Here is a 23,915-nt window from a genome sequence, read left to right on the forward strand (position 1 = left end):
GTTCTCTTTTTTTTTTTTCTCTCTTTTTTTTCTTTTTACAGACGGGATGGTGTGTTTATTACTCAACTGCTACCTTCGTGGATGTGTGCTCATGACATACCGGTGGTCTCTCTGGCACTTGGAGAGGGTGACCTAGCCTGGCCCTTGTTAACCAATTCTCCCATCAACACCACTCGTACCAGGTGTCACACATGAATGGTGCGGAGAAGAGTCCATCGAACCGAACCATTTACTTTTAGCTCCAGACAATGCAACAAACTCTGCTATGGCTAGAATGATCCTAATGACCCATTTTTCCCGACCTGGCACACTGTTCCATTCCATTAAACCTTGGCAAGGCCCTTATTTGTCCTTTTCCATTTGGTGGTGCCAGGCATAACTCGTTGGCTGGGAGTGTGACTACTACTAGGCCTCTTTGCCTGCTTCCAATCGGGGGTTGAGGACACCCAGCGACCCCGCGGTTCACCTGAGCGTGCTTCTGGCGCTCCTAACTAAGGGGTGACTCTATCGAGCCCCCATACTGTGCCCTCATAGCACCAACACTGTGCTCTCATAGCACACATAATGTGCTCGCATAGCATCTCCACCGTGCTCTCCTGGCACTGAACCCTACTGTGCTCTCCTGGCACCACTGACAGCCTTCACCTGCCATGAACCCCCAAACCCCTGCTGCCCTGTTTCCCAACTCACCAACTTCCCATACCATGTCACACTCCCAGCCAGTATCCCAATACCTTGGCCTGCACCTACCCCTCGCAGTCCGCCTGCACAATGGAACAGCAGCCAGAATCCATGTCAAATCCTCTAAGTCCCCCTAACCTACACTAACTCCTACCACTAGGAGTTAAGAGACTCCTACCGACAGGGTACGTTGTTCGCGCTCACTCTCCTCATTCGCACAATCACGCCATTCACCCCAAACACTTTAGTCATTCATTCCACAGTGCCGCACACCCAGCCCACAACACCATCCAACACCTTTCACTTTTATGTGAAAACAAAAACACACCAGTCCCTCGGATCACACTTTGTCATCAAATTTAACCAGTACACTTTTTCATCAAACCCCAATTAATTTGTCACTACATCCGTCGTCCGCTGGCCTCATCCACACTGTCCCAATCATTTATTTCCAAAAGTTTAAACAAGACATCAAAATCTCTTCACCAGCCTCATGAACCTCTGCATGGTTCCAACCAGGCACTTCAATCCTTCCTCAAACAAGCCACCCTTTGTCATCCACTTGTTTCAGGTGTGTTTAACGCTCGCCTGTAATGTGTCCACAGCTTTTTTCAATTATCTCCCAAATCCACTCGTGCCCCTCTTATGCTTTCTGTCATCTCTCAATCTTGCAATCACTTTCGGTACAATTTCCAATCAAAATCTCTTACATCCCCATATGGCCTACTTCTTTGGCTCATTGGAAGGGGAGTGGGGAAACGAATTCCTCATTACCCCTTACATGACCCCGCCGCCTTTCCGCCACGGCTCAAGGGGGTCATGCCTCAATGGGGGCTGTGATCTATCCCCTCCTTTTCTCCAGGGTTCGCGGAAGTCAGGTAAACCCCAATCGGTGGAACGGCCTCCCCCTCTTCTCCACAACTCTCTCAAGACAGATAAACCCCATTCAGCGAGCCAAACCACGCGTGTGCTCAGAAAGGTTTGAAGACCAAGTGACACACGCCAGTGCCGCCCGCTACTCATCTGCACTCCACTCCAAAGTTCCTGTGAGGCTGATAGACAAATTAAAATCCTACTTCTAAAGCCTGCTCCTGGATGCAGCACCTCCAACTCTGTAAGAACCCATGCGGAGCTGTCCACCATGGTTTCCGTCCCCTGGCTCAAGTTCTGTCCTGGTGGCATTTCTATTTCCCCTTGCACCTCCAACCTATTTCCTACGTCACCACTCATTCCACGCTCAGGACTCCCACACACAGCAGGCTGCAAACATTCCAAGGTTAGGTGTTCACATTCCACACCTTCAACCTTGCCTGCGTACTGACCAACCGCCTCGCACTCCACGGCTACATTTCCGAACGCCACGTGAGTACCCACACACATTTCGGCCATGGCAGCACATACCGGTGCTGTAGTCCGGACTGTGGGCTCACAGCATTCGTTCACAGGCACTCCACACACACCTTCAGGGGTCACGCATACGTGCACCCTATCGGACAGAGTCTCTTCGTTAACATAAAATTCAATTTCTACCTTAAGCTCATCGTCCGCACCATGTATGCATGTACCCACGTACCTGCTTCGTTTCAGTCACCTCGGTCCGGTCGCTTCTCTCCAGCAGGTTGCTCATCATCGGTTCGCCGCACTCCTCTGGGGCTGTCAGCTCCACATGCTGGACCTGCTCAAAATGTATCTCACTCGTCAACAACCCCGTATGCTCCCTCAATGTCTCCATCACCAGGGTTTGCTCTAATTGTGGTGCCATCCGACGAGTGATGTCAATCAAGTCCCGCACCACTAACATTCCTCCCTGTGGTGACGCCACACATCCCACATTATTGTGCTGTCCTACTTCCTGGCTCCATTTTCTTTTCCATTCGAGTCGTTCTTCCGCTCTGAGACTTTTGAGTTGTTCGTTATCTTTCTGGAGTTTTTCCATCTCCGTGGACTCCAACCTTGCTCTCTTCTTTAGCTGGTTAATTTCAAATTCATATTGTTTTTGTTTTCTACCCCAACGTCTCTCATGTTCTTCATTCTCCAATCTCATTGTTTCTTTCAATTGGCTGATTTCCTTTTCCCGTTTCATTCGTCGTTCTTTCACTATCTCCGCGTACTTCAACCTTGCTTTCTCCTTTTGCTGTTCTTGTCCTTCTTTTTGTTTCATTCCTTGTTCTTTTTGTTTCTTATCTCACTGTCTCTCATGTTCTTCCTTCTCCAATCTCATCGTTTCCCTCAATTGGTTGATCTCCCTTTCCTGCTTCATTCGTTGTTCTTTTTGTGTCTTAGCCCACTTTCTCTCATGTTCCTCATTCTCCAAGCTCATAATTTCCTTCAATTGGCTGATTTCCCTTTCCTGCTTCATTCGTTGTTCTTTCACTACTCTTTCTTGCATCTCATTCTTTAATCTTCCTTTGGCTTCTCGCTGTTCGATCCGCACAGTGTGGTTCCTTACGTTTCATTCTCCGTTCTCGTTCTTTCCTCCCTTAACATCCTCAGTTCGTTTTGTAATTCTCTCTCTTTGCCTTGGTGTTTCTGTAACTCAGAAGCTTTTTTCCATAATTCCTCTCATCTCCTCAACTCTTTCGCATGCTTCCCTCCTCATTTCGTCCCTTTTCTTACTGTATTCCTTTAGTTGTTCCTGAAATTCCTGTTCTTTTTTTTTATCTCCCGTTCTAGGCTTTCTCTTATCCGATTGCCTGATCTTACCTCTCCCTTCAGTTGTTCCAATTCCACATCATGTTCCTGTTTTTCCTCTTCCAGCTTTGTTTTTTTTTTCCCGTTTTTCCTTTTCCAGCTGTGTTTTCCATTCTTCTTCCAAGTTCTTCCTATCCCAAGAATTACTAATTTGCTCTTCCTTTATTCTTTCATTCAGTTCGCTCTTCTCCTGTTCCAACTCATGGGTACTCCACTCTACTTCCCTCATTTCTTCCTGTAGTTCTTGGAACTGTCTTGACTTTTCCAACAATTCTTCCTTCCTTTGCTCCAGATATTTCTCTCCTCTTTTTATCTTCTGTTCGAAGCTTTCTCTTATCTGATTGCCTGATCTTGCCTCTTCCTTCAGTTGTTTCAATGCCAAATCGTGTTCACATTTTACCTTTTCTCGCTTTTTTTCCCATTCTTCCTCCAAGTTCTTCCTATCCCGAGAGTTCAGTTCCCTCAACTCATGTACCACAAACCCACGCAACCAATCTGCTTTCGTCGTTTCTCCATGTAGTTCCTCGAGTGTGCTGGCCAAGTCCTCTTCCAGCCCCCGAATTCGTTCCTGTGCATCGGCCAATTGTTGTGACTCCCCGTGCACATAATCCTCCTGAACGTCGTCTGCGTACCGTTGTGCCTCGTCCAATTCAATCTGCAATTCCTTTATATAATTCTCATAACGCCTCACCTGTTCCAAGGCATCCCCCAATTGTGTCTGAAGCTTGCCAATGTTTGCGTCGTCGTCCTGCCACGCCTGCCATGGCGCATGCCGTGACCACGTGGTTTGAACCGGTAGCTGGGAGCCTCCGCCTCATGTTGTGCCGTTCGTTGCGCTATAATTAGCCCTCTCCCACTTCGTGTCACGCCAAGATGGAGCCACGCTGCCATTTTGCGACTCCATTTTCTTTATAATTTGCAAGTTTTCCACCCGATCCGCTCAAACATAAAATAAAATCAAATTTGGACCTTTTTTATTTTTGTAACCAATGTCTGGGGTGTGAAATGCACCACTGGTCCAAATATCCCGCTCCTGACTACCAGTTTGTTAATGGCTTCCGCGGTGTTGGGATTCGAGCTGTGTCGGCAATCACAGTTCTCAGCAGTTTTTTTTTTTTTTTTTTTTTTTTACGAATCGGGCGGATTTATTGGGGAACATCGGGGAACACGACACAAGCAAAACATTCATGACAATGCTTTCATTAACAATCTTTAACCCGTTCTTAACAAGGGAACCACGGACTACAGGTTTTGAGGGGGTCACTACCGAGATATGCCTTAAACAACGTGAAAACAAGACAGACAGAGAGACAGCATGCATGCAAGACAGAGTACTTGGTGATGTCTCATGGACGAGAGGAAAGTGTCAAAAAGCATGAATGTCGCTCGCAACAAGCGGATGTCCATGGATTTGAGCCCCCGTTCGAACGCACCGCGTGGCAAAATGGAGGCGTCGTACACTTGCCCCCTTCGCACCGCACGCGGTCTGCACACGCTCTGACCCCGCGTAAGGTCGACAGCACGAGACCGCCAGATCAACGATGGGCCTCAGCCGATCTCTCTCAAGGTCCAGCATACAAATCCAGGCCTGGCCTATTCACCAGACAAGGCCCAAATCAAGGTGCTGGGCTCCGGCAAGCGGATCGGCAAATTTGTCGAGCCGTTGGTGTGAGTAGGGACTGTCAGAGGCTCCGTCGTCTCCTCTCCTGCCTTACCACCTCGAAGCTCTACTTCCCAACTCCGTCCTCTCAGTTTCTCTCTCTGTCGAATCACCGTTCCTTTCCTTTTCCACGCTCGCCTCTCAAAGCCGGCTACCATCTCTCTCACGGCAGAATCACCTCCTCATAAGAGTCGATCGCAGATTAGACGTGCAGGCCGCCTCTCCCACTGCCCCAAAAAGGCAGACTCGAAGTGCAGGCAGGTTCAGCGTCTCTCCCAGCAGATCCAACACTGTGCCTCCTTCGTTCGCTCGCTTCAAAAACACGAGCGCGCCTCGAGAGCGACTGTTTCCAAACACTGAACCTTTTCAGGAAGTCTTTGTTCGCTCGCTTCGAAGCCACCCCGAGCATACCTCGAAAACCCCACTGTTTTCCACAAACTCAACTTTTTTACGAAGCCTTCGTTTCTCTCTCGTTCGCTCCTTTGACACACAAGCACCCTCTCTCAGCGAAAACCAACAAACTCCTCCCCTTAGCTTCACTTCCTCATTTTGGCCACACCCTCTCAGCCGACTGGGCGGGGCCTCGTCTGGGATGGGGAAGAAGAAGAGGGAGCTCTCGGTCCACCACCACCGCACAAACAATAATACAGCCTCTTACACCTCCCGACACACATGTAACGTCCATTTTACCACACAACCTAGTTAAACATGCATTTAATGGGGATCTGAGCTAATCCTATATTTAGTAGTCCAATAAGGGCCATTTCCGTAACAATATGCTAGATCTGTGTGGCCTCTTTGAGATTTATTGAGAAGACCAAACACGTGGGACATCATAGTATCAAGCAGACACCAGAGCGTCTCTCGCTATTTCCAGGTAAAGATGCCCTGTGCTGCATACTTTCGACATCGTCAAAAAGGCCCGATTCAATAATCTCCTCCTGCCAGGTGAGAGGCACACAGCCTGTGGCAAAGTCCTTGTGAAATTTTAAGTCCTCTTCATCCAGCTCGACACCCTTCACTTCCGAGAATTCGTCGATGTCGCACAAGTCTTTCGCGTAGACAACATCAGGATCAGGCACGAACGGTGGTGACACCAAGCGTGCCTCAAGTCGCTGGAAGTTAATGCTGCGGAAAAAGCCATGCCGCCGAGGATCATCATTTGGGTTCCTGATGGGGTTTGCAAGGAATGATGACACAAAATTACAACCAGAAACACACATGTGCCACAACTGACCATGGGTACAATTTGGTTTCTTATAACGGATAAGCAAGACGACGAGTAAAGTTATGCCATTAAATGTCAATAACAAGGAAAGTCAGGTCTCGTGGTGCTCATCCAGAAACATGTCTTGTTACCCTTCATTAATTGGTTTGACTCAGCAAGGGGTTTAAACCACCAACCCTCCCAGACTCATAAAGGACACTTTAATCATTGTGCCGACAAGTCTGCTATATTCACCTGAAATCACCCGATGGAAGGAAGTACTACATTATTTTTTAAAATCTTTTGGTTTCATTATTCGGTGTGATTCTTTGAGCAGGGTATATCTTCAAACTTGTCTATCTGCAACTACCTCAATCTCTCTCAAAATAACAAGCTCAAATGAGCTAAGATCCTCGTCCTCTTAATGATGACGTCATAAAAAACTAATATGACGTCATTGTGATGTATCAGGTTTGTGATAAATTATCTATGCTAATGCCCGGCTTGATTCCCGCAAACAAAATTCAAACGGCTTGCCTAGTTTCGGAGATAATGGTATAGGCGATTTCCATTAGCGGTGATATTATGATGTCAACTTTTTGTCTCGGAAGAATTTCCAAAATCGGAGATGGTTACTGCCTGTGCGTGGGCTTTCTGCATATACATGGCAAGTTTCACAAAGATCCGATGAAAACTCTGGGTTGTGAAACAAAAAAAGTCAAAAAATAGGAATGACGTCATAAAAAATTGATATGACGTCATAGTGATGTATCATATGTGGGGTAATTCATCTCTGCTAATGCCCCGTTCGATTCCTGCAAACAGAATTCAAAAAGCTTGCCTAGTTTCGGAGATAGTTTTTTTAGGCGATTTCCATTAGCGGAGACATTTTGACATCATAACTTTTTTTCTCGGAGGCATTTTCAAAATCCGAGATGGTTACTGTCTGCGCAGGGAATTTTTACATAGATATGCCAAGTTTCAGGAAGTTTCGATGAAAACTGTAGGCTGTGAAACAAAAAAAGTTCACAAGAAGAAGATGAAGAACAGCAATGTGAGTAAGACTCAGAGATCCTCCACGAGAATCTAAAAAGGACCCAGGTTATGTACATGAAGCAAAAACATGCGTACTGCTTGTGTGCACACATAACACATCATGGTTATATAGCTCAGATAATTCCAATTGCACTGGGCCATGGACTAATACCAGAGTTCCTGACACCGAACACATGAAGCCTTTACATACTGTCACCTTCACAAGGCCCATGATGCCTATCGGCTCCTACCTTTCAATGTATGATGATCCTTTTAACAGTCACTGAGGTTGTTTTACACCGAACAAAAAACTCACAGTGGTTTTCAAAAGTATTGTGACGAATCTGGAAACCAGGCGCACTCAACATTCAGGTCCCAAAGTTAGTTATGCCGGTAAGTACGTGTGAGACAGGTCCCTTCCTTTTGTCTAGTGGGAGAGTCGAATATGTGCGTTGTGATGTTTTTTTTTTTTATAGTTAGGTTATTAAATCCAACCATCGTGAATCCCCGGTAGCCAAGACAGTGTGGTTACTTAGGTATATTGGATCTGGACAATTAACCCTACACCACGCGGTCGAGATATTGGCGTTTCACGGTCGATTAATCGACCCTCTGGCTTCGGAGTTATCCAGAGCGACGTCCTGTAATTCCGGGGAGTCTGGTGGGAGATGGCGTAAACTTCCCCTCCTAGCGATCGTTCTCGCTACCGACCCCGGCCCACAACAGTCTTCACTCCCATCCAAAGATTTCACATTTCAGAAGTTCATTTCAGAAGATTTCACATTTCACATGCCACCTGACCTTAATTCATGATGCTTTCAAATCAAACTTGATATATAGTCTTCATAAACTACTCCAAAGTGATAAAGCTAAAAAAATGCAGATAAAATGTGAACAAATTAGATTTCACAGAGAAAAATCAGATGATTCTCAGGTGCATGGTATTCAAACCCTTCACCGAATTAACCCTCAATCACTTCAGGAGCAAATTATTTGTTTGAAAAGATACAAAGTAAGTGTAATATGTTTAACCTGCATGTAATCAGTGATTTAACTTAAAAAAAATTAAACTCCCCCACTTTTCAACAGAGTTTTGAGGTGCAGCTCACTTGGCCAACCAACAAGGCAAACATAAGGATTAAGAAGCTTTCCAAAGAAGTCACGCATAAAGTGGTGGTATGGAGAACACCGTTCAGGAGAGGGATGTAACATACCTGCTGCCCAGGCGATCACATGCTCGCTTCGCCAGGAGTTGAGTACAAAGGTCCTTTGCCTCGTCGGTGAAAGTGGTCTTGGTGAATACCACTTTGTCCTGTAATACTCGCCGCCGTAACTCCTCCTTGCTTACCTTTGCCAGAGAACAAGTTAAAAAGCATTTTACTAAAGTAGACGCGAGGCAAAGGTCGATGATCAGTGTTTGATAACATCTAGAAAAGATATCACAAGTTTTTCAACTAAAACCTATCCACAATAAGTTGTGTGTCCCATTAAATGTGATTGGACCATCCTTGTTATGTGTACAGATTAGGCATTGCTGAAGTATCACACAAAGGCAGAAAACCTGTTTATACCTCTGCGGCAGATCATCAAAACTTACGGAATGACTATTTCTGTATTCGTTTAGATGTGGAGGTGATGTGCAGTGGAGGTGATGGACGATAATGCACCATCAAAGCTAAGCCTGTCAAGCCATATGGACTTATTCATTGAAAAACTAATTCAACTCTGAATGATGGGAGCACAATGTGGTATCACCTCACAAAATGGTCAATGACATCCAATGTTACTTGATATAGTTGATGCAGTATTGGTTGAACTTGCATCATAAAAAAAACTAGTATCTGTGGATGGGTCCTGGTGCAATGGCTGATCACATCTCAAAGATGCTCAACCAAACCTGACACTTCACCCAACCTTCTTACTTGCAGGTTCCTGTGCTTCCTCTCCTCCTCCTCCTCCTCCTCCTCCTCCTCCTCCTCCTCCGTCTCTCATCTCTTATTACTTGCTAAATCTCCTGGATAGTCGGATTCCGGGCAGGAAGGGAAGCGGAATGCATGCACTCATGGCGTTTAATGATATGATGCATTTATCATGTCGGAAGGACCTTATTTGGATTACTGTTACACACGACCTCAACGCCACCTCCTCGTTGGTGGGCAGTAAGTAGGCAGAACTACGGTGCTTGGGTGGCAGACGGGCATTTACTGCTCACAGATCGTGCAGTTTTGGCTGTTGTGGGATGCAATTTGTGTGTTGCTGCTCTATCAAGCTCGGGGGTGTAACAGTATAATAACAAAAAATGATTCTCTAACTGAATGTGACATGACGCTGACATCATGAGCATAAGTAAATATGACAGAGACGTCAGCGTCATGTCTCTTTCAGGGTCAGAGAATCATTTATTGTTTAATTTATCATGCCTGAACGCAACCCCACCTCCAAACTGGAAATTATCAGGGCAGAGACAATGCATTTGTGTGGCAAATGATGCTTGTTACCAACAGGTTGTGCAGCATTTGCTGTTATGGGACTCATTGTGCCTTATGACCTCACCATATTAGGCTTAGGGGATTTGACATATATATATATATATATATATATATATATATATATATATATATATATATATATATATATATATATATATATATATATGAGCCTGGTGTTGGCACAGTGGTTAGGGCAGTGGCTTGGGATCCAAAAGGTCCTGAGTTCAAGCCCCGTTGGGCCACTTAATTAATACACCAGGGGGTTGACTCAGCCTGTCATCCTTCCGAGGTCGGCGAAGTGAGTACCAGTGTACTGGGCCGGTGTATACCCCGGTTAAAATAGGTGTACCATATCCCTGTGTCGTTAGAGGCGACCAGGGTTGCGTCAGGAAGGGCGTCCGGCGTAAAACATGTGTCAAATCACTACGCGGATCATACGGATGATCCGCTGTGGCGACCCCTAACGGGAGCAGCCGAAAGAAGAAGATGATATATATTGTTGCGAATTCGCGCCCAACAGCGTGCGATCGGCCACGTGACTCGAATCGCGGCACGTCGCCCACCGGATGGACAATTCTGTCGTGACCCTCTCGGACTAACGCCGGGAGCCAGTCACGGGTGGGCCTTTCGGCCTCACCACGATCGTGCCAATCGGCCACCCGCGTGGGATAGGGTTGTTCGCCAAACTCGACCTACCTAAGTACCCACGCGGCTGGTAGACCGGGCGATCACACCTCGCCGCAGGTCGACTCCGGACATGGGCTGCTGAAGCGATCCGTTCCATGCTATCGGGATAACCGAGCGGTGTTATCGTCGGCCTCGACGGTTCCGATTAATTATCGGGCGTATTAAGCCCACTACCAACCCTTTACATGAAGCAAGATGGAGATTCAATTAAAGAAAAGACAAAGCGAAACGGGAAAACAGTTCAACATGATGCACATTTATTCCGCGGCACACGGAGAGCACACATATACAGCCAAACAAAATGCACATATATCAAATGCTAGAAAAGAAAGAATGACGCAGAGATACTACCGACTACGCGAGCACACGGCAACACTTAAACAGTTTTACTTCACAGACTGCGCCAACACACATTTACTCAAAAGCAAAGGAAAAGAAAGCCACCCTCATAGGCATGGGGGCAGAGAGGCCCGTAGGCCAATGTGTGCGCGGGACCTGGAGGAGCGGCCAGTCCCGCGAGATGGGGGGGGGGGTCCTACCCGCGTATTCATGATGAACCGTAAATGTGGCAGCGCGGCGGTGCCCCGACTTCATGCTCCTTCGCGGGTTTTGTTGTCACCGCTTGGAGTGGGGTGGGAACGGGGCCCCCTTTTCGCACTATCTCAGCGCGGGGGAAAGGGGGAATTGTTGATGCTCTGGGGAAGGAGTATAGCTGGCTTGCTTGGGTCCCGTGATGAGCGATTCCACCGCGACCTCATCGCCGACCGCCGTCTTCCTTGCCTCGGACCTGAGCTCCTCGGACTCTTCCCCCAATTCTCCTCAGCCGACTGCAGAAAACCACCTGGACTCCCTCGCCTCCCGACTCCACTCCGCTCCGCTCTTCCAAACTGACTCTCCCCAGATTCGCCTTGCGCTCGGCGCTTTATAGGCCGGCAGGAGAACCCATATGCAAATTTCCGGATTCGGATGAGCTCGGGGGCGGAGTCACGCTCGCCCATTGGACGGAGAAAAAGGGGCGTGAATCTCCCCTGATCCTAGAATTTGCATATCTCGATTCCACACAGACGCGCCTGGAGGCGGGACCAATCCGCCCCGTGTTTGCTGATTGAACGGATCAGAAGTGGGCGTGTAGCATTCCTGATCCGAATTCTCCTCGGAAAGGCCGCATTTTGCACTCGCGGGTCGGCGCGTATCTTGTACGAGCCCAGGACAGCCCGGCGCTCGGTGCTCACAGGTGGTGCGGGAATGGCCGCAGAAGGAGAGAGGTGAAGGTGGTGGAGGGTTTATGGTGGTGGTTTATGGCCATGGTGCCATTTGGAATGGGAGTGATGCGATGTTTACGGGAGCGAGTTGTGAAGGTAAAGGTCGTGGCTGTTGGCGTTGTTGTTGTTGTCTGACGGTTGGAGCGTGGTTGGTTCAAAATAAAGATAGAACAGAAAAAACGGCTATCTCAAAGCGTCGCAGCCCGAATGAATCACATTTATTCCCTCTAAACAACGGGTTTGGGGCTAACTACACATGTACTTACAGAGATATCTCACCTACGGGACCTGAATGGTGGTTTGTGAATTTCCACAACCGTAACTATATATATATATATGTAGTCACATCTGAGGCTTCATTAACACAGTATTCCTCGATCAGCACTGGGAGCTTTGGTGAAATGGCCAAACGGTCTCTTACTGCTCTGCGTTCAGTTACTCTTCACTGTTCCCTGAGGTCGCCCAAGTGAGCAGAACTTGATGGCACACGCAGAGGAAGCAGATGTCTCGAACGTGTTTTCTTTCCCTTTAAAGGGCTTATTTTGAATATAGAAGTACAGGGAAGACGGTAGACGAGATGCTGTCATAAATGGTGTAAATCAAAAGGCACAATGAGGGGAATGAGGACAGACAAACATTTTCCAATGATGAGAAAGAGAGACCAAAACCGAACCCACTCAAGCACCAGAGATCACACTGATACAAACATTAAGTTTTGCAGGCAGGGACTTTTCTTTGTCTATGACATGTAGTTGCAGGATTCAATGCAGCCACTTATGAAAGCCAGGAGCGATAAGACGAGAGCCAGTGACTAAGTAAGCCAGAGATGGGTAGCACCTCAACCAGCCCTCGTGACCCTCTCTGTCCTTTCCACACGAGTCTTCCTGGTCTGCTCTCCATCCTCTATCCAGACCCTTCTTCGTCCTCCTCAAAGCGCTTCTTTGCAGTCCATGCACATTGGGTTCTCCTGTCTCTCGGAGGTCGCATCTTGGCTCCCTGCACATGGAGTTCTCCTCTCTATCCGAGGTTGCTTCTTCCACTCTCCAAAAACAGGGTGACACAAGCTTGGGTCAATCCGAAACTTCTTCAGATAAAACCACGATAATGTCTGCCTCACAAACTCCTCCGTGATCCATTTCTCATCCTCTTCTTACTCCTGGGCAGTCCTCCACTGAGCCTTCAGGGTTAGACGGCCCCAATTAAAATAAATCCATTGCCACTTCCGGCTGGATAGCACACTACACCGTCCTGGCTGGCACACACTCGCCAGAGAGATTGTAATGGCCTTTTGCACATGTGTGACACACTTTTTTGTGACAGGAATCCCTCACCTGGCGTCGCCCACAAACAAGAGGTGTTTACGCCTAAGATATTACTCTGACTATCTTCTTATTTTCTTTCTCTTCCCTTTATAAGGGGTGAGGTCCGATGGCACCAAGCTTCTGCCCTGCCTTGACCATGATACTCCTCCACCCCCCTCTGTCCTCAGTCAATACTCTCCACTCTAAGCCAACACCAAGCTTTTTCCAACCACTGACTGACTGGCTCACTGACTCACTGACTGTTATTAAAGATCGGAACTTTCCAGGTGATGTAGAAAGCTGAAATTTTACGTGCCGATGGACATCGAAGCCAGAAAAAAAATCACAGAATCACCAGGAAAATCACAAAATCGTTGGACAACATCTGTAAATGAAAATATAAAAAACTAGAAGGGCACTTAGTAGATCGCAAACCTCCACCACATAATGCCTCATCCACGAGAACATATCGGGCCCAATACATTTTAAAAAATATCTTGCTATACAGTACTATATCGGTTTTGGCCCAATCCCAAAATGGTGAAGAATCACTTAAAAAATGATCACATCCGTATCCGGTTTGGATCTTCACTAAAATTGAATCAATTCTTCCTTGTCACCCACCCAACGTGTCCACCAAGTTTCATCCGAATCCATCCACAATTTTTTGAGACATCATGCCATATATAATTTTTAGCCCGATCTCTCAATGGTGAAGAATCACTTTAAAAATGCTAGTAGTCGGATCCGGATCCGGATCTTCACCGAAATCTCATCAGTTCGTCCTTGTCACACACCGAACCCATCAAAAAATTTCATCTTGATCCGTCCACAACTTTTTGAGATATCCTGCACACAAACAAACAAAGAAATGAAATCGCTCGTTGAGCAAGGAATTGCTGGAATAACTTTGTCATATCTCCATGATCTCTGAAAAAACAAAAACCTGGAAATCAATTTGGTTCTTATAAGTCGATAGTGCTACTGTTTAATGAGTTATAGCACTTAGTTTGGTCATGATCATAACTTGGAAGTCAATCGGACTTGAAATGGCGTTTTTATCGCAATTTGAAAGTTTTGACCCGACCCCGCTGACACTTGACCCCCGACCGCTAAGAAGGGTGTTGGTGTGACACCCCAATGAGACATATGGTTGGATGCAAAATTGGAAGATGCAGATTTTGGATTTGGTTTGAAGTCGATACGACCATTTTAACAGATGTTATTGCGAAAATAAGAATTTCGGTTTTTCGGTGACCTTGACCTTGACTTTTGACCTAGATTCACCAAAAACGACGAGTGTCTAAGTTGGACCATGGCCGACGCCTGTACCCAGTTTGGTCATGATCGCTGAAACGGTGTGGCTGCTACAGGGTAAACAAACACACAAACAAACAGTCAGACAGACAGACAGAATGACACACAACCGATCAACATAATTGTCGAAATCCGAAGGATTCCGGCAATTAATAAATGGAAAAATCAAATGCAGGTGAGCGACCTGAGACAATGGGGAAGCACAATAAGTTTGCGTGCTGATGGAGATCGAAGCCGATACACAAGGAAAAATTGCAGAACCATCGGAAAGCATCCATAAATTAAAATATAAATAAATGAAAATAAATAAATGAAAATTAAAATTCAGGTGAGCAACCCAAGACAGTGGGGAAGCACGGTTTATTGTTGCTTACAATGTGTAAGTATAGCCTGCTCGTGTGACTATATGTATGTATGTATGTGTATATATATATATATATATATATATATATATATATATATATATATATATATATATATATATATATATATATATATATATATATATATATATATATATCAAAATGAAAATGCCTTTTTATGTGTTTTGCCTCTCTCCAATCCTGAAATGCTTCCGCCGGGTCTGTGGTTAGGCGATAGTAAACCAGCCCATTGACTCCTTACCTTGCAACTGCTTCGGCAGGATAGCTTAGCTCAGAGGTCATGTAAGTACTTGCCTCTCACCTATCTTTGAGTTAATCTCTCTTTGAATTCTCGTTCTTCATGTCCTTTCATATTCAAGTCTGTCTATTTTGTCCCTCTACTCTACCCTGCTGTTGGTGTGTCTTATAGCACCCCCCTTTCACCACCCCCCATCATTTTTCCACTGTCAAGCTCCACGAGCATCGACTATGTATACAAAAACAATCCAATGTTTTTGATTATCTGACCCAACCATAAATTGTCATCCTGATTCTTCATGGGGATGGCATGCATTTCATTGTCGAGTATTCTGTCCTTTGTAGGTGGCAATCAACCCATGGGTATTCCATATAGCTTTTGCTTGTGTACCTTAAGGATTCCATGGTATGTTATGAAAATGGTAAGACTTCATAAGCATGTTATTTGAACCTCCATTATTTATGACTGGGATCTAAAACCACTTTCAAATGTAACATTAGTCAAACCTTGGACCATGGCTCCCAGTTTCACCTGCTCCTGGAAGTTTTTGAATGGTGTGTAGCCCAAGATCATCTCGTGTATGGTACAGCCGAGGGCGAACCAGTCTGCGTCATATGAGTATGGTTCCTGCTTGATAACCTCAGGTGACATGTAACCATTGGTTCCAGCCTGGCCACACATATGAAAGGCGACAAGAAAACAAAGTTAGTCCTAATTGTTGAGTCCTCTTCCTCTTGACTCATTCACATAACTGTCTCTTGGAATCCTTTTTCCTCCCTTTGTCAATTTATTTGAAGCCTGAAGGTGCAATTGTGGTATCGTAAACAAATACAACAAAAACATGTATTCAGACACCTATAAGTTCTATATGCAACACCAATGGGGTGAATGGGACGGGTTTAATTAATTAAATAGAAATTGAGAAATGAAGAAAAGGAGGATAATAGGACATATAGGAGGTTATGGGATATTTGGAGGAGTGGGGAGAGGAAGGAAACACATTTTGGAGAGTACAGAGGTAAGGGGAATGGGGGGGAACATAAGGGTTATTAGTGGGGCAACTTAGCTAAATATCGCATAACAATTGTGCATTTTGTGAGGAAAGCACCAAATTTGGCACACTAGTAGCCTAACATATTATGAACAGATTTGGATATTGGGCCATCTCAAAATTTTTTGATGGCAGTGGAAAATGGGTGCCACAGCCATCAGCGGCTGAATTTGAGATGGCCCAATATCCAAATCTGTTCATAATATGTTAGGTTACTAGTGTGCCAAATTTGGCGCTTTCCTCACAAAATGCACAATATTGTTATGCTAAGTTGCTCCACTATATGTATTATGTAATGAGGGAGCACAGAGAAGGGGCAATGAAGAGGGTTGTCAAACTTTCCACCATTTTTGCGCACACACTAAGTAGATTCCCCCTAATATAGGAGGATCCTCCAATGGTTACATGCAAGCACAAGTTAATTGTACCATATTCAATCACGAGCTTGGACTTGCGTCAGAATTGCTGTTTTATGTTCAGAAATCAAAAATAACATCATCATGGTGCAACACCGGGCAATGACGCATACAGCGAGAAACAGAAATTGGGGGAATTAGGTCATTGGCTTCACTATAACTGGTTCAAATGTGAAGGCGATACGTCACAAGGATTAATAGTTTAATTCTCATACCAGAGCAGCTGTAGATCTGCAATGAGTAGTAATGGCAGTGGCATTGCATAAGATGGTGTAATACTGTAATAGGATAAGGGCATCACATGTTTGTGCCAAGTTATGAATATAATTTAATTTGTTTCATCTGATGGAGGTTTTGTTGGAGATTGAGGAGTTCAATATGGAAACATTCTGACTCACCACCTTCAAAAACTGCAGCAAAGGTACAATTCTTATCTCAGAATTCAATGAACAGCCTCGCAACGTGCGCTTTCATCATTGCATACTCTCTTTCATCGCATCATAATAATATTATCAACATTTGTCAGTTTGTCGAGGTTACATTATCAACAAGTGCTCTTGGAATCAATTTACAAGAACTGATGTAAATTCGTAGTTTTCTGACTGTGTTAAGTTATTGCGTGATGACTCTGATGAGCACGTACCCTCTGAGTGATCTTGTCATCGGCATTCCTCAACACGACAGCAAGCCCGAGATCGGAGAGCCTGCAGTTTCCACGCTCATCAAGAAGCACGTTCTCTGGCTTCATGTCCCGATAGATGATGGACAACCCGTGCAGATGGTGTAGGCCACAAGTGATCTGTGCCGTGTAGAAGAGGACACGCTCCATGGACAGTCCTCGTTTGCCTACATTGTAGATATGAAATTTGAGGTCTCCGCCATTCATCAACGTCATCACCAGGCAAAGGTGCTCCTTCGTCTCAAACGCATAAGCGAGACGCACAACCATGCTGCTGTTCACCGATTCCAAGATCTCCTTCTCGAGGAGAGCCATCTTTTGTCCTTTTTTCTTCTTCAGGCTCTTCTTGTTAAGTTTCTTGCATGCATGCATTTTTCCTGTCAACTTCACCTGGATAGCACACACCTGGCAACACCACAGTCTTCCATGATGATGAGTGACAACTCAACAAGCAAAATGGATAATAATAAAGACAAAGCTTTAGTTCAGAGTTCCAAACAGGGGGTTGAATTCCATCAAGACAGCATTCCCAGTGTTAACAAATTGAACTCTTTATTAACAGGGTCACTCATTTAGATTCAATTTTTGATCAAACAAGTATAACAGGTTGAATTGAAAGTATTTGTGCATTGAGTTTTATGGCTCTATCACCACCACCACCCCCACCCCCAATTCACCATTGTTTAGTTTTTTTATGGGGGAGATTTTTTTTTAAAGAAAAAAAATGACAAAGCAATGATGGAGGAGCCATCTTTGAACTCCTCAGCGCAGTAATACCAAAACGAAACGCTTACCTCTCCGAAACCACCTTTTCCAAGAACTCGAAACTCACAGAAATGCTTTTCAGTGATTTTTTGTTGCTCAAGTGCTTTCCACTGCAGGAAGCGTTGAAAGAACGGGCTCTCGAGGTATTCCCGAAATGGTTTTCCCATTAGGAATTGTCTCGTTTCTTGCTGAGCTCGTGGCACCAGCTCCTTCATGTCCACTGCTGATGCACCACTGGCTGCTGAAGTCATTGCATCACTCAGGAATGACAGGAAGTTCTCAGAGTCAGGTTGAAGGAAATTAGCAACGATTTTACGTAGCAGCGCATTCTGCATGTTGTCCTCTGCAAGCTCCAGCTCTACTAACTGGATGGGGATAAGGAGGGAGTGGGGGAGAGGATGGGAGAGAGGAAATATGATTTTGTTATACGGACCCACCACCTCGTTGTTACAAGCTCTGTACACTGAGTGACATCACATGCAGAACTTTCCAGTGTATTTTTTAGCAATTGTCTGAGGTTTGTGGAGAGGTATTTTTTCTTAAAACACTTGTATAGACAGACCATTCACAAATAATGCAGATGATGGAATAAAAAAAGGCCAAGGCAATTTGGCACCCAGCTTATTTAATAAAAAATAAAAAATAAAAACCAAGCTCTGCCAATGGCATCGAGAATCCTTGCCACGTCTGGATGGCACACACACACGCATTGTTACTTCAAACAAATACCCACCCTACAGGCAGAATATTTCCAAATTCTTCAATATTTTCAAGATCTGAAGAGCTCCCCCCTCCCCCCAAACTAAATCGATTAAAAAATTGTGCCCCTCCCCCCTACCCCCATTCATTCAGGAAGAAAATGCCAAGATGGGCAAAAAAACATTCAAAAATTGATGGAATCAAACAAAACCTGCATGTGCACAAGTTCAGAGTGCCCTCATTCATCCCTGAAAGTTTCAGCTTCCTTGGTCAAATACTCTCAGAGGAGGAGATGATAATTAATACATACATAGATACTTTCCTTGCATTACATATTGTTGCGGACACGGGGTTTGAGACTTGCCACGAGGGTAGTACTCCATATAGAGGGATGATACGGGGGGGGAAAAATGGTGGCCCATTCAAATGTGTACACAGCAATACACTCATAAACTCCAATACAGTGAAGTCCTAAGCATTTAAAAGCCATACCTATTATTATTGAGCGTTTTCTGAACTACCAAGACTATAAAAGACACCACAATACATCGCTAAAGTACCACAGCGAGAGTTCGCGAAATCGCAAATTTGTATTTCTTCTACTTCCCCTCTACAAACAATTTAAAACTGTAGCCCGACCGAACTCAATAACTGCTGAAACGATGATGGTGATTCCAACGCGAGGAAGTTACTTTGTCTCTGGGCTAACGCACGCAACCAAAAATTAAAAAAACAAATAAAACATTCATCGTTTTATTACGAAAATAAATCGAACATAAATGTGCACTCAACCAAAGCAGGCCATGATCGTGGGAGGGGGGCCAAATGCACACTGGACAGAACCATTCCAAAAGTATTACATATCCAAACCATCACCCAAATCAACTGAAATTAGAGCCTTCGCCTTCACTTCAGACTCCGTTGTCAAGAGCTCACCACCCTCTACTCTAACTGCAGTGCACCGAGGGATGGGCTTGGAGAAATGCAACGTGTGAATTCCCTTGTAAGCAGGATGAGAATCACTTGACCCCAGGTGATGCTCTACCCCCTCACAGGATTCGAGGATCCCAATCCCACCACCCGAACCATTAAGCCAACACCAGGCATAACATCAGGGATGGTGGTCTTCAAGGCACTCCACAACTCTTCAGGATTCCTAAAAGCACCCAGACCCCCCCAAATCTCCACTCAGCCTGTTCACAAACTCCTCAGCTGCCCTCTCATCCTTGAGCTTGCCAACATCCAGCCTAAGCTGGGATGCTGGCATTCTCCCAGAATGGCATTCACCCAGCCTAAGCTAGCATTCTCCCAAATTTAAGCCCCAACTTCAGAGTTGCTACCACAAGCCTGTGGTCGCTATTGAGGAACTGAACACTCCAGTAGACCCTGCAGTTTTGGATCATCCTCAAGCAACCATCAATGAGCACATGGTTGATCTCCTTTGCCACACCACCAGCATTCGAATACCAAGTCCAGCGATGAGCCTGTGGGTGCTGAAACCATGAACCAGCCACCCTAAGTCCATGACTTCTTGCAAAGTCAAGGAACTTAGTGCTATTCTGGTTCACAGTTCCAAATCCATGGGGACCACACATGTCTCATAACCATCCCTATCAGTTCCAGTGGATGCATTGCAATCCCCCAAGAGCAGAAGAGTATCTTGCCTGGGGCACTGATCAACCACAGATTCGAGCGTGGCATAGAATGCGTGCTTCATGGTGAGATCACCATGATGAGGTGAGAGATGGTGAGTTGGTCACCTTCATGGTGAGGTGAGATCCTTCATTAAATCAAAATTGCCGACCGAGGCTATATAAGCACTGGACTGAGTGCACAGCAAGCAGAGCTGGTGTTGAGCACATGTTGAGGACTTCCGGTTGAAGGATCAGCACACAAGGATGACTGGGTGGCGAGCTCTCCTTCCAGTCCCTCTAAAGCTAAGTTTCCAGTCCTAAAGCGTTTTGTGCATTTTGTTATCGAGATTTGTGTCAGGGGCTGTGGAACTGTACTTATTTTTTTCGTGTTCATCACAGTTTTAGCGGGTTGTTGAGTTAGTTTATTGAAAGAAGCAGGGCGAGGCCTTGTGATAAGTTTTGCGTGAAGTCAGTTGGGGCCTTGGTAGTATGGGGGTGAAGAAGGTTATAAGTAGAGAGCGAAGGAGAAAGGAAGAGGAGTATTTAAAATGTAACAGTTGCTCAATGTGGGCCACGTCAACAATGGGGAAGGCAGAGGGTTCTTATTGTTGTCGGAACTGTGAGGAAATCGTCCACCTTGGGGATGGTTTTTACCGGGTTGAAGGAACGCATCGATAACTTGCAGCAAGTAGAAGAATGTGAGAAATTTGTAGATAATAGTTGGTTATGGTTGTGGAGTGAGGTTGCTGAGGATATTGGAAGTGGTGATGGTGCAACGTGGGCAGGCAGTGGTGACGGTGCAACGGGAGCGGGCAGTGGCGACGGTGCAATGGGGGCAGACAGTGGCGACGGTATCTATTGAGGAGGTGAGTATCTATCGAGGAGGTGAGGAAGGGCTTTTACAAAAGATCCAGGTTGGAGTGGAGGAAGCAAAGGAACAGCTTGGTAACCTAAGAGTAGATAAGGCTCTGGGTCTAGATAATATGCACCTGAGAGTATTGATGGAGGTGGCTGAGCAGGAAAGCGAGATGTTAACACATATTTTCAAGAGCTCACTGGAGTCAGGGCAGGTACCGAGGATTGGAGAGTAGTAAATGTAACACCATTAATTGCATGAATCAGTGGCTGATTGGATGGATGAGGGAAAGGCAGTGGACATAGTATATCTCGACTTTAAGAAGGCATTTGATAAGATACCACATCGGAGGTTGTTCGCCAAAGTGAGGGTTTGTGGAGTGGCTGGTCAGGTAGCTAAATGGATCGCAAACTGGCTTTGTGGTAAGAAGAAAAGAGTGGCTGTGAGTGGGAGGATGTCTTGCTGGGTGGATGTAAATAGCGGGGTACCTCGGGGATCAGTACTCAGATCATTACTATTCATTATTTACATCAACGATTTGGATAATGAGTTAAAGAGTAAGCTTTCCAAATTTGCAGATGACACAAAGATTGGAGGTGAGGTGGATAGCAGAGGGGGTGGTGATCAGACACAGGAAAGTATTGATACTTGTATAGATTGGACAAAAGACTGGCAGATGGAATTTAACCTGAGCAAGTGTAAGGTGTTGGGGATGGGAAAGAACAATGAAAATAGAGATTACAGGATGCAAGGGGTAATTTTGGAGCGTGTCACACAGGAGAAGGGGCTGGGGATGGTAATAGATCTGGGAGGTAAGCAGTCAGCACAGTGCCAATCAGCTACACATCGAGCAAATTGGGTTTTAGGCTGTATAAGGAGGGGGATCATTTATAAATCAAAAGAGGTGGTGTTAACATTGTACAGGAATTTAGTGAGGGCCACATCTGGAATATTGTGTGCAGTTCTGGTCATCACAGTTCCGGAAGGACATCGGTGCCATCGAGAGGGTTCTGCGCAGGGTTACTAGATTGATTCCGGGCCTAGCTAGACTGAGCTATGAGGAGCGGCTGAAGGAGACAGGGCTTTATACATGAGAAAGAAGGCGGTTACGAGGAGATATGATTGAGATGTTTAAGATAATGAAAGGAAAAGATTAAATAAGTGCAGATGAATTATTAAATGGAGTCGACAGTGACAGAACCAGGGGCCCATGGCTTGAGAGTAAAGAAGAGGAGAGTTAAGTTGGCAGCAAGGCAGGGGACTTTTACTCAGAGAGTAGTTGATGCATGAAATGGTCTCCCTGGAAAGGAGGTGGCAGCAGAAAAAGTAGATAACTTGAAATTGGAATTAGATAGACACCTGGAAGTTATGGAGATAGAGGGGTATGGGGATGTTGATCGGACTTTTGGGTAGTTTGAGCATTGATGGGTGATTGTGTATGGAGTGCTGTTGGTTGGGGGTCTTGTCAAGGGGGATTGTGTGGCTGATGTGTGTTTTTAACCAAGCCCATGCCCCCTTCCCTGAGGGGAAGAAAAGGAAAAAAAAAACACACACAAACCTACAAAAACTACAAAAAACCCAAAAACAAACAAACAAAATTTTTTATTTCATCAATTAAAAACATCTTTTGCATTTTCTTCCTTGGATCTTGTGTAGATGGGTTGGTGTGGTGTTCGCGCAGGCATGATGGGCTGAATGGCCTCCACCTGTGTTGGGTTTCCTTGTTATTCTCATCACTCTCCTCAGTCGGAGCATATACAGAGACCAGGGAAACGACACTCAAGGAGTGACGAATCCTTTGTCTCATAACACTGTTACGAATTAGCGCCGGCTGGCGTGCGAACTGGCGCTTTCCACTAATAGTAGCAGCTCGCCCACCGGACGGACAATTCAGTCGTGACCTTCCGGAGCAATGCCGGAACCCTGTCACGGGTGGGTCTTCAACCCCACCACGGCCTAGCCAATTTTCTACCCACGCAGGATAGGGTCAATCGCCGTGTGGTGAATTGAAGGTCGTGACGTGTGATCACATGTTGCCCGGCTCGAGCACAGAAGAGATAAAGCTGAGGTTCGGCTCGGCCGCGGGGTTTGTCCCTGGGGCATTGTCGTTTTATGTCGGCGGCTCACTTGGTGCTCATTGAATGGTGAGAATACTGATTGATATATAATACTGATTTATTTTGCGGTGATTAGTTGCGCGTGTGTACCTTACTGCTTATGTACTCCATGCTGCGTCTGTATTTCCTGGTGTGCCCGTAGAAGCGGCTTCAATCAAATGGAATAAAGCCTAAACTCTGAAGGTTCTTCTCTCGTCCTCATTTCAATTTATTCCATTTGGTTTTCTCGGCTCTCTCAACCAACGATGGACAAGATCTACAAACCAGAGAGGTTCAACGCAGACCCAAACGCGACTGACTCAGAAATGAAATGGTCGCATTGGTTCTGTTCCTTCTCACACTATCTGACCATCATCGAAGAGGGAGCTGACAAATTGGCCGCCCTTGTGAATCATGTCTCGCCCAGCGTATACAGGCTCTTCTCGGAGTGCGACACTTACGAAGCAGCGATCGACGTGCTGCAGGCGCTCTACGTGAAGCGCAAGAACGAGGTATACATACGACATCTTCTCAACACACGCAAGCAAGCAGCCGGGGAGACAATCGATCAGTTCCTGCAAGCTCTGAATCAGCTGCGAAAAGACTGAAGCTTCCGGGCCGTAAGCGCCGAGGAACACCGAAAGGAAGCGACCCGGGAGGCATTCATCCAAGGACTTAGATCAGCCCACATACGGCAACGCTTACTAGAGAAAGCGCAACCCACTCTTGAAAAGGTAGTCGATCAGGCTCGAGCGATGGATACGGCAC

At 45.7% G+C, this 23,915-nt stretch overlaps 1 protein-coding gene across 1 annotated transcript in view; it reads right to left on the bottom strand.

Moving 5' to 3' along the window:
- Nucleotides 1-233: 233 nt before the first annotated feature.
- The window catches only part of GRK7 (G protein-coupled receptor kinase 7), a 33,194-nt gene continuing 9,512 nt past the window's right edge, over nt 234-23,915 (bottom strand). The window contains exons 2-6 of the mRNA XM_085881295.1: nt 17,892-18,227; nt 17,062-17,502; nt 15,483-15,620; nt 8,489-8,622; nt 234-6,202 (exon numbers count right to left, since the gene is read on the bottom strand). Of these exons, the coding sequence (XP_085737421.1) occupies nt 5,866-6,202; nt 8,489-8,622; nt 15,483-15,620; nt 17,062-17,502; nt 17,892-18,227 (1,386 nt within the window). The 3' untranslated portion in view covers nt 234-5,865. The remainder of the gene's footprint in view (nt 6,203-8,488; nt 8,623-15,482; nt 15,621-17,061; nt 17,503-17,891; nt 18,228-23,915) is intronic.

The sequence above is a fragment of the Eptatretus burgeri genome, chromosome 5 (genome assembly GCF_056783735.1).
Source record: "Eptatretus burgeri isolate ZD-2024b chromosome 5, Ebu_testis_v1, whole genome shotgun sequence".
NCBI lineage: Eukaryota > Metazoa > Chordata > Myxini > Myxiniformes > Myxinidae > Eptatretus > Eptatretus burgeri.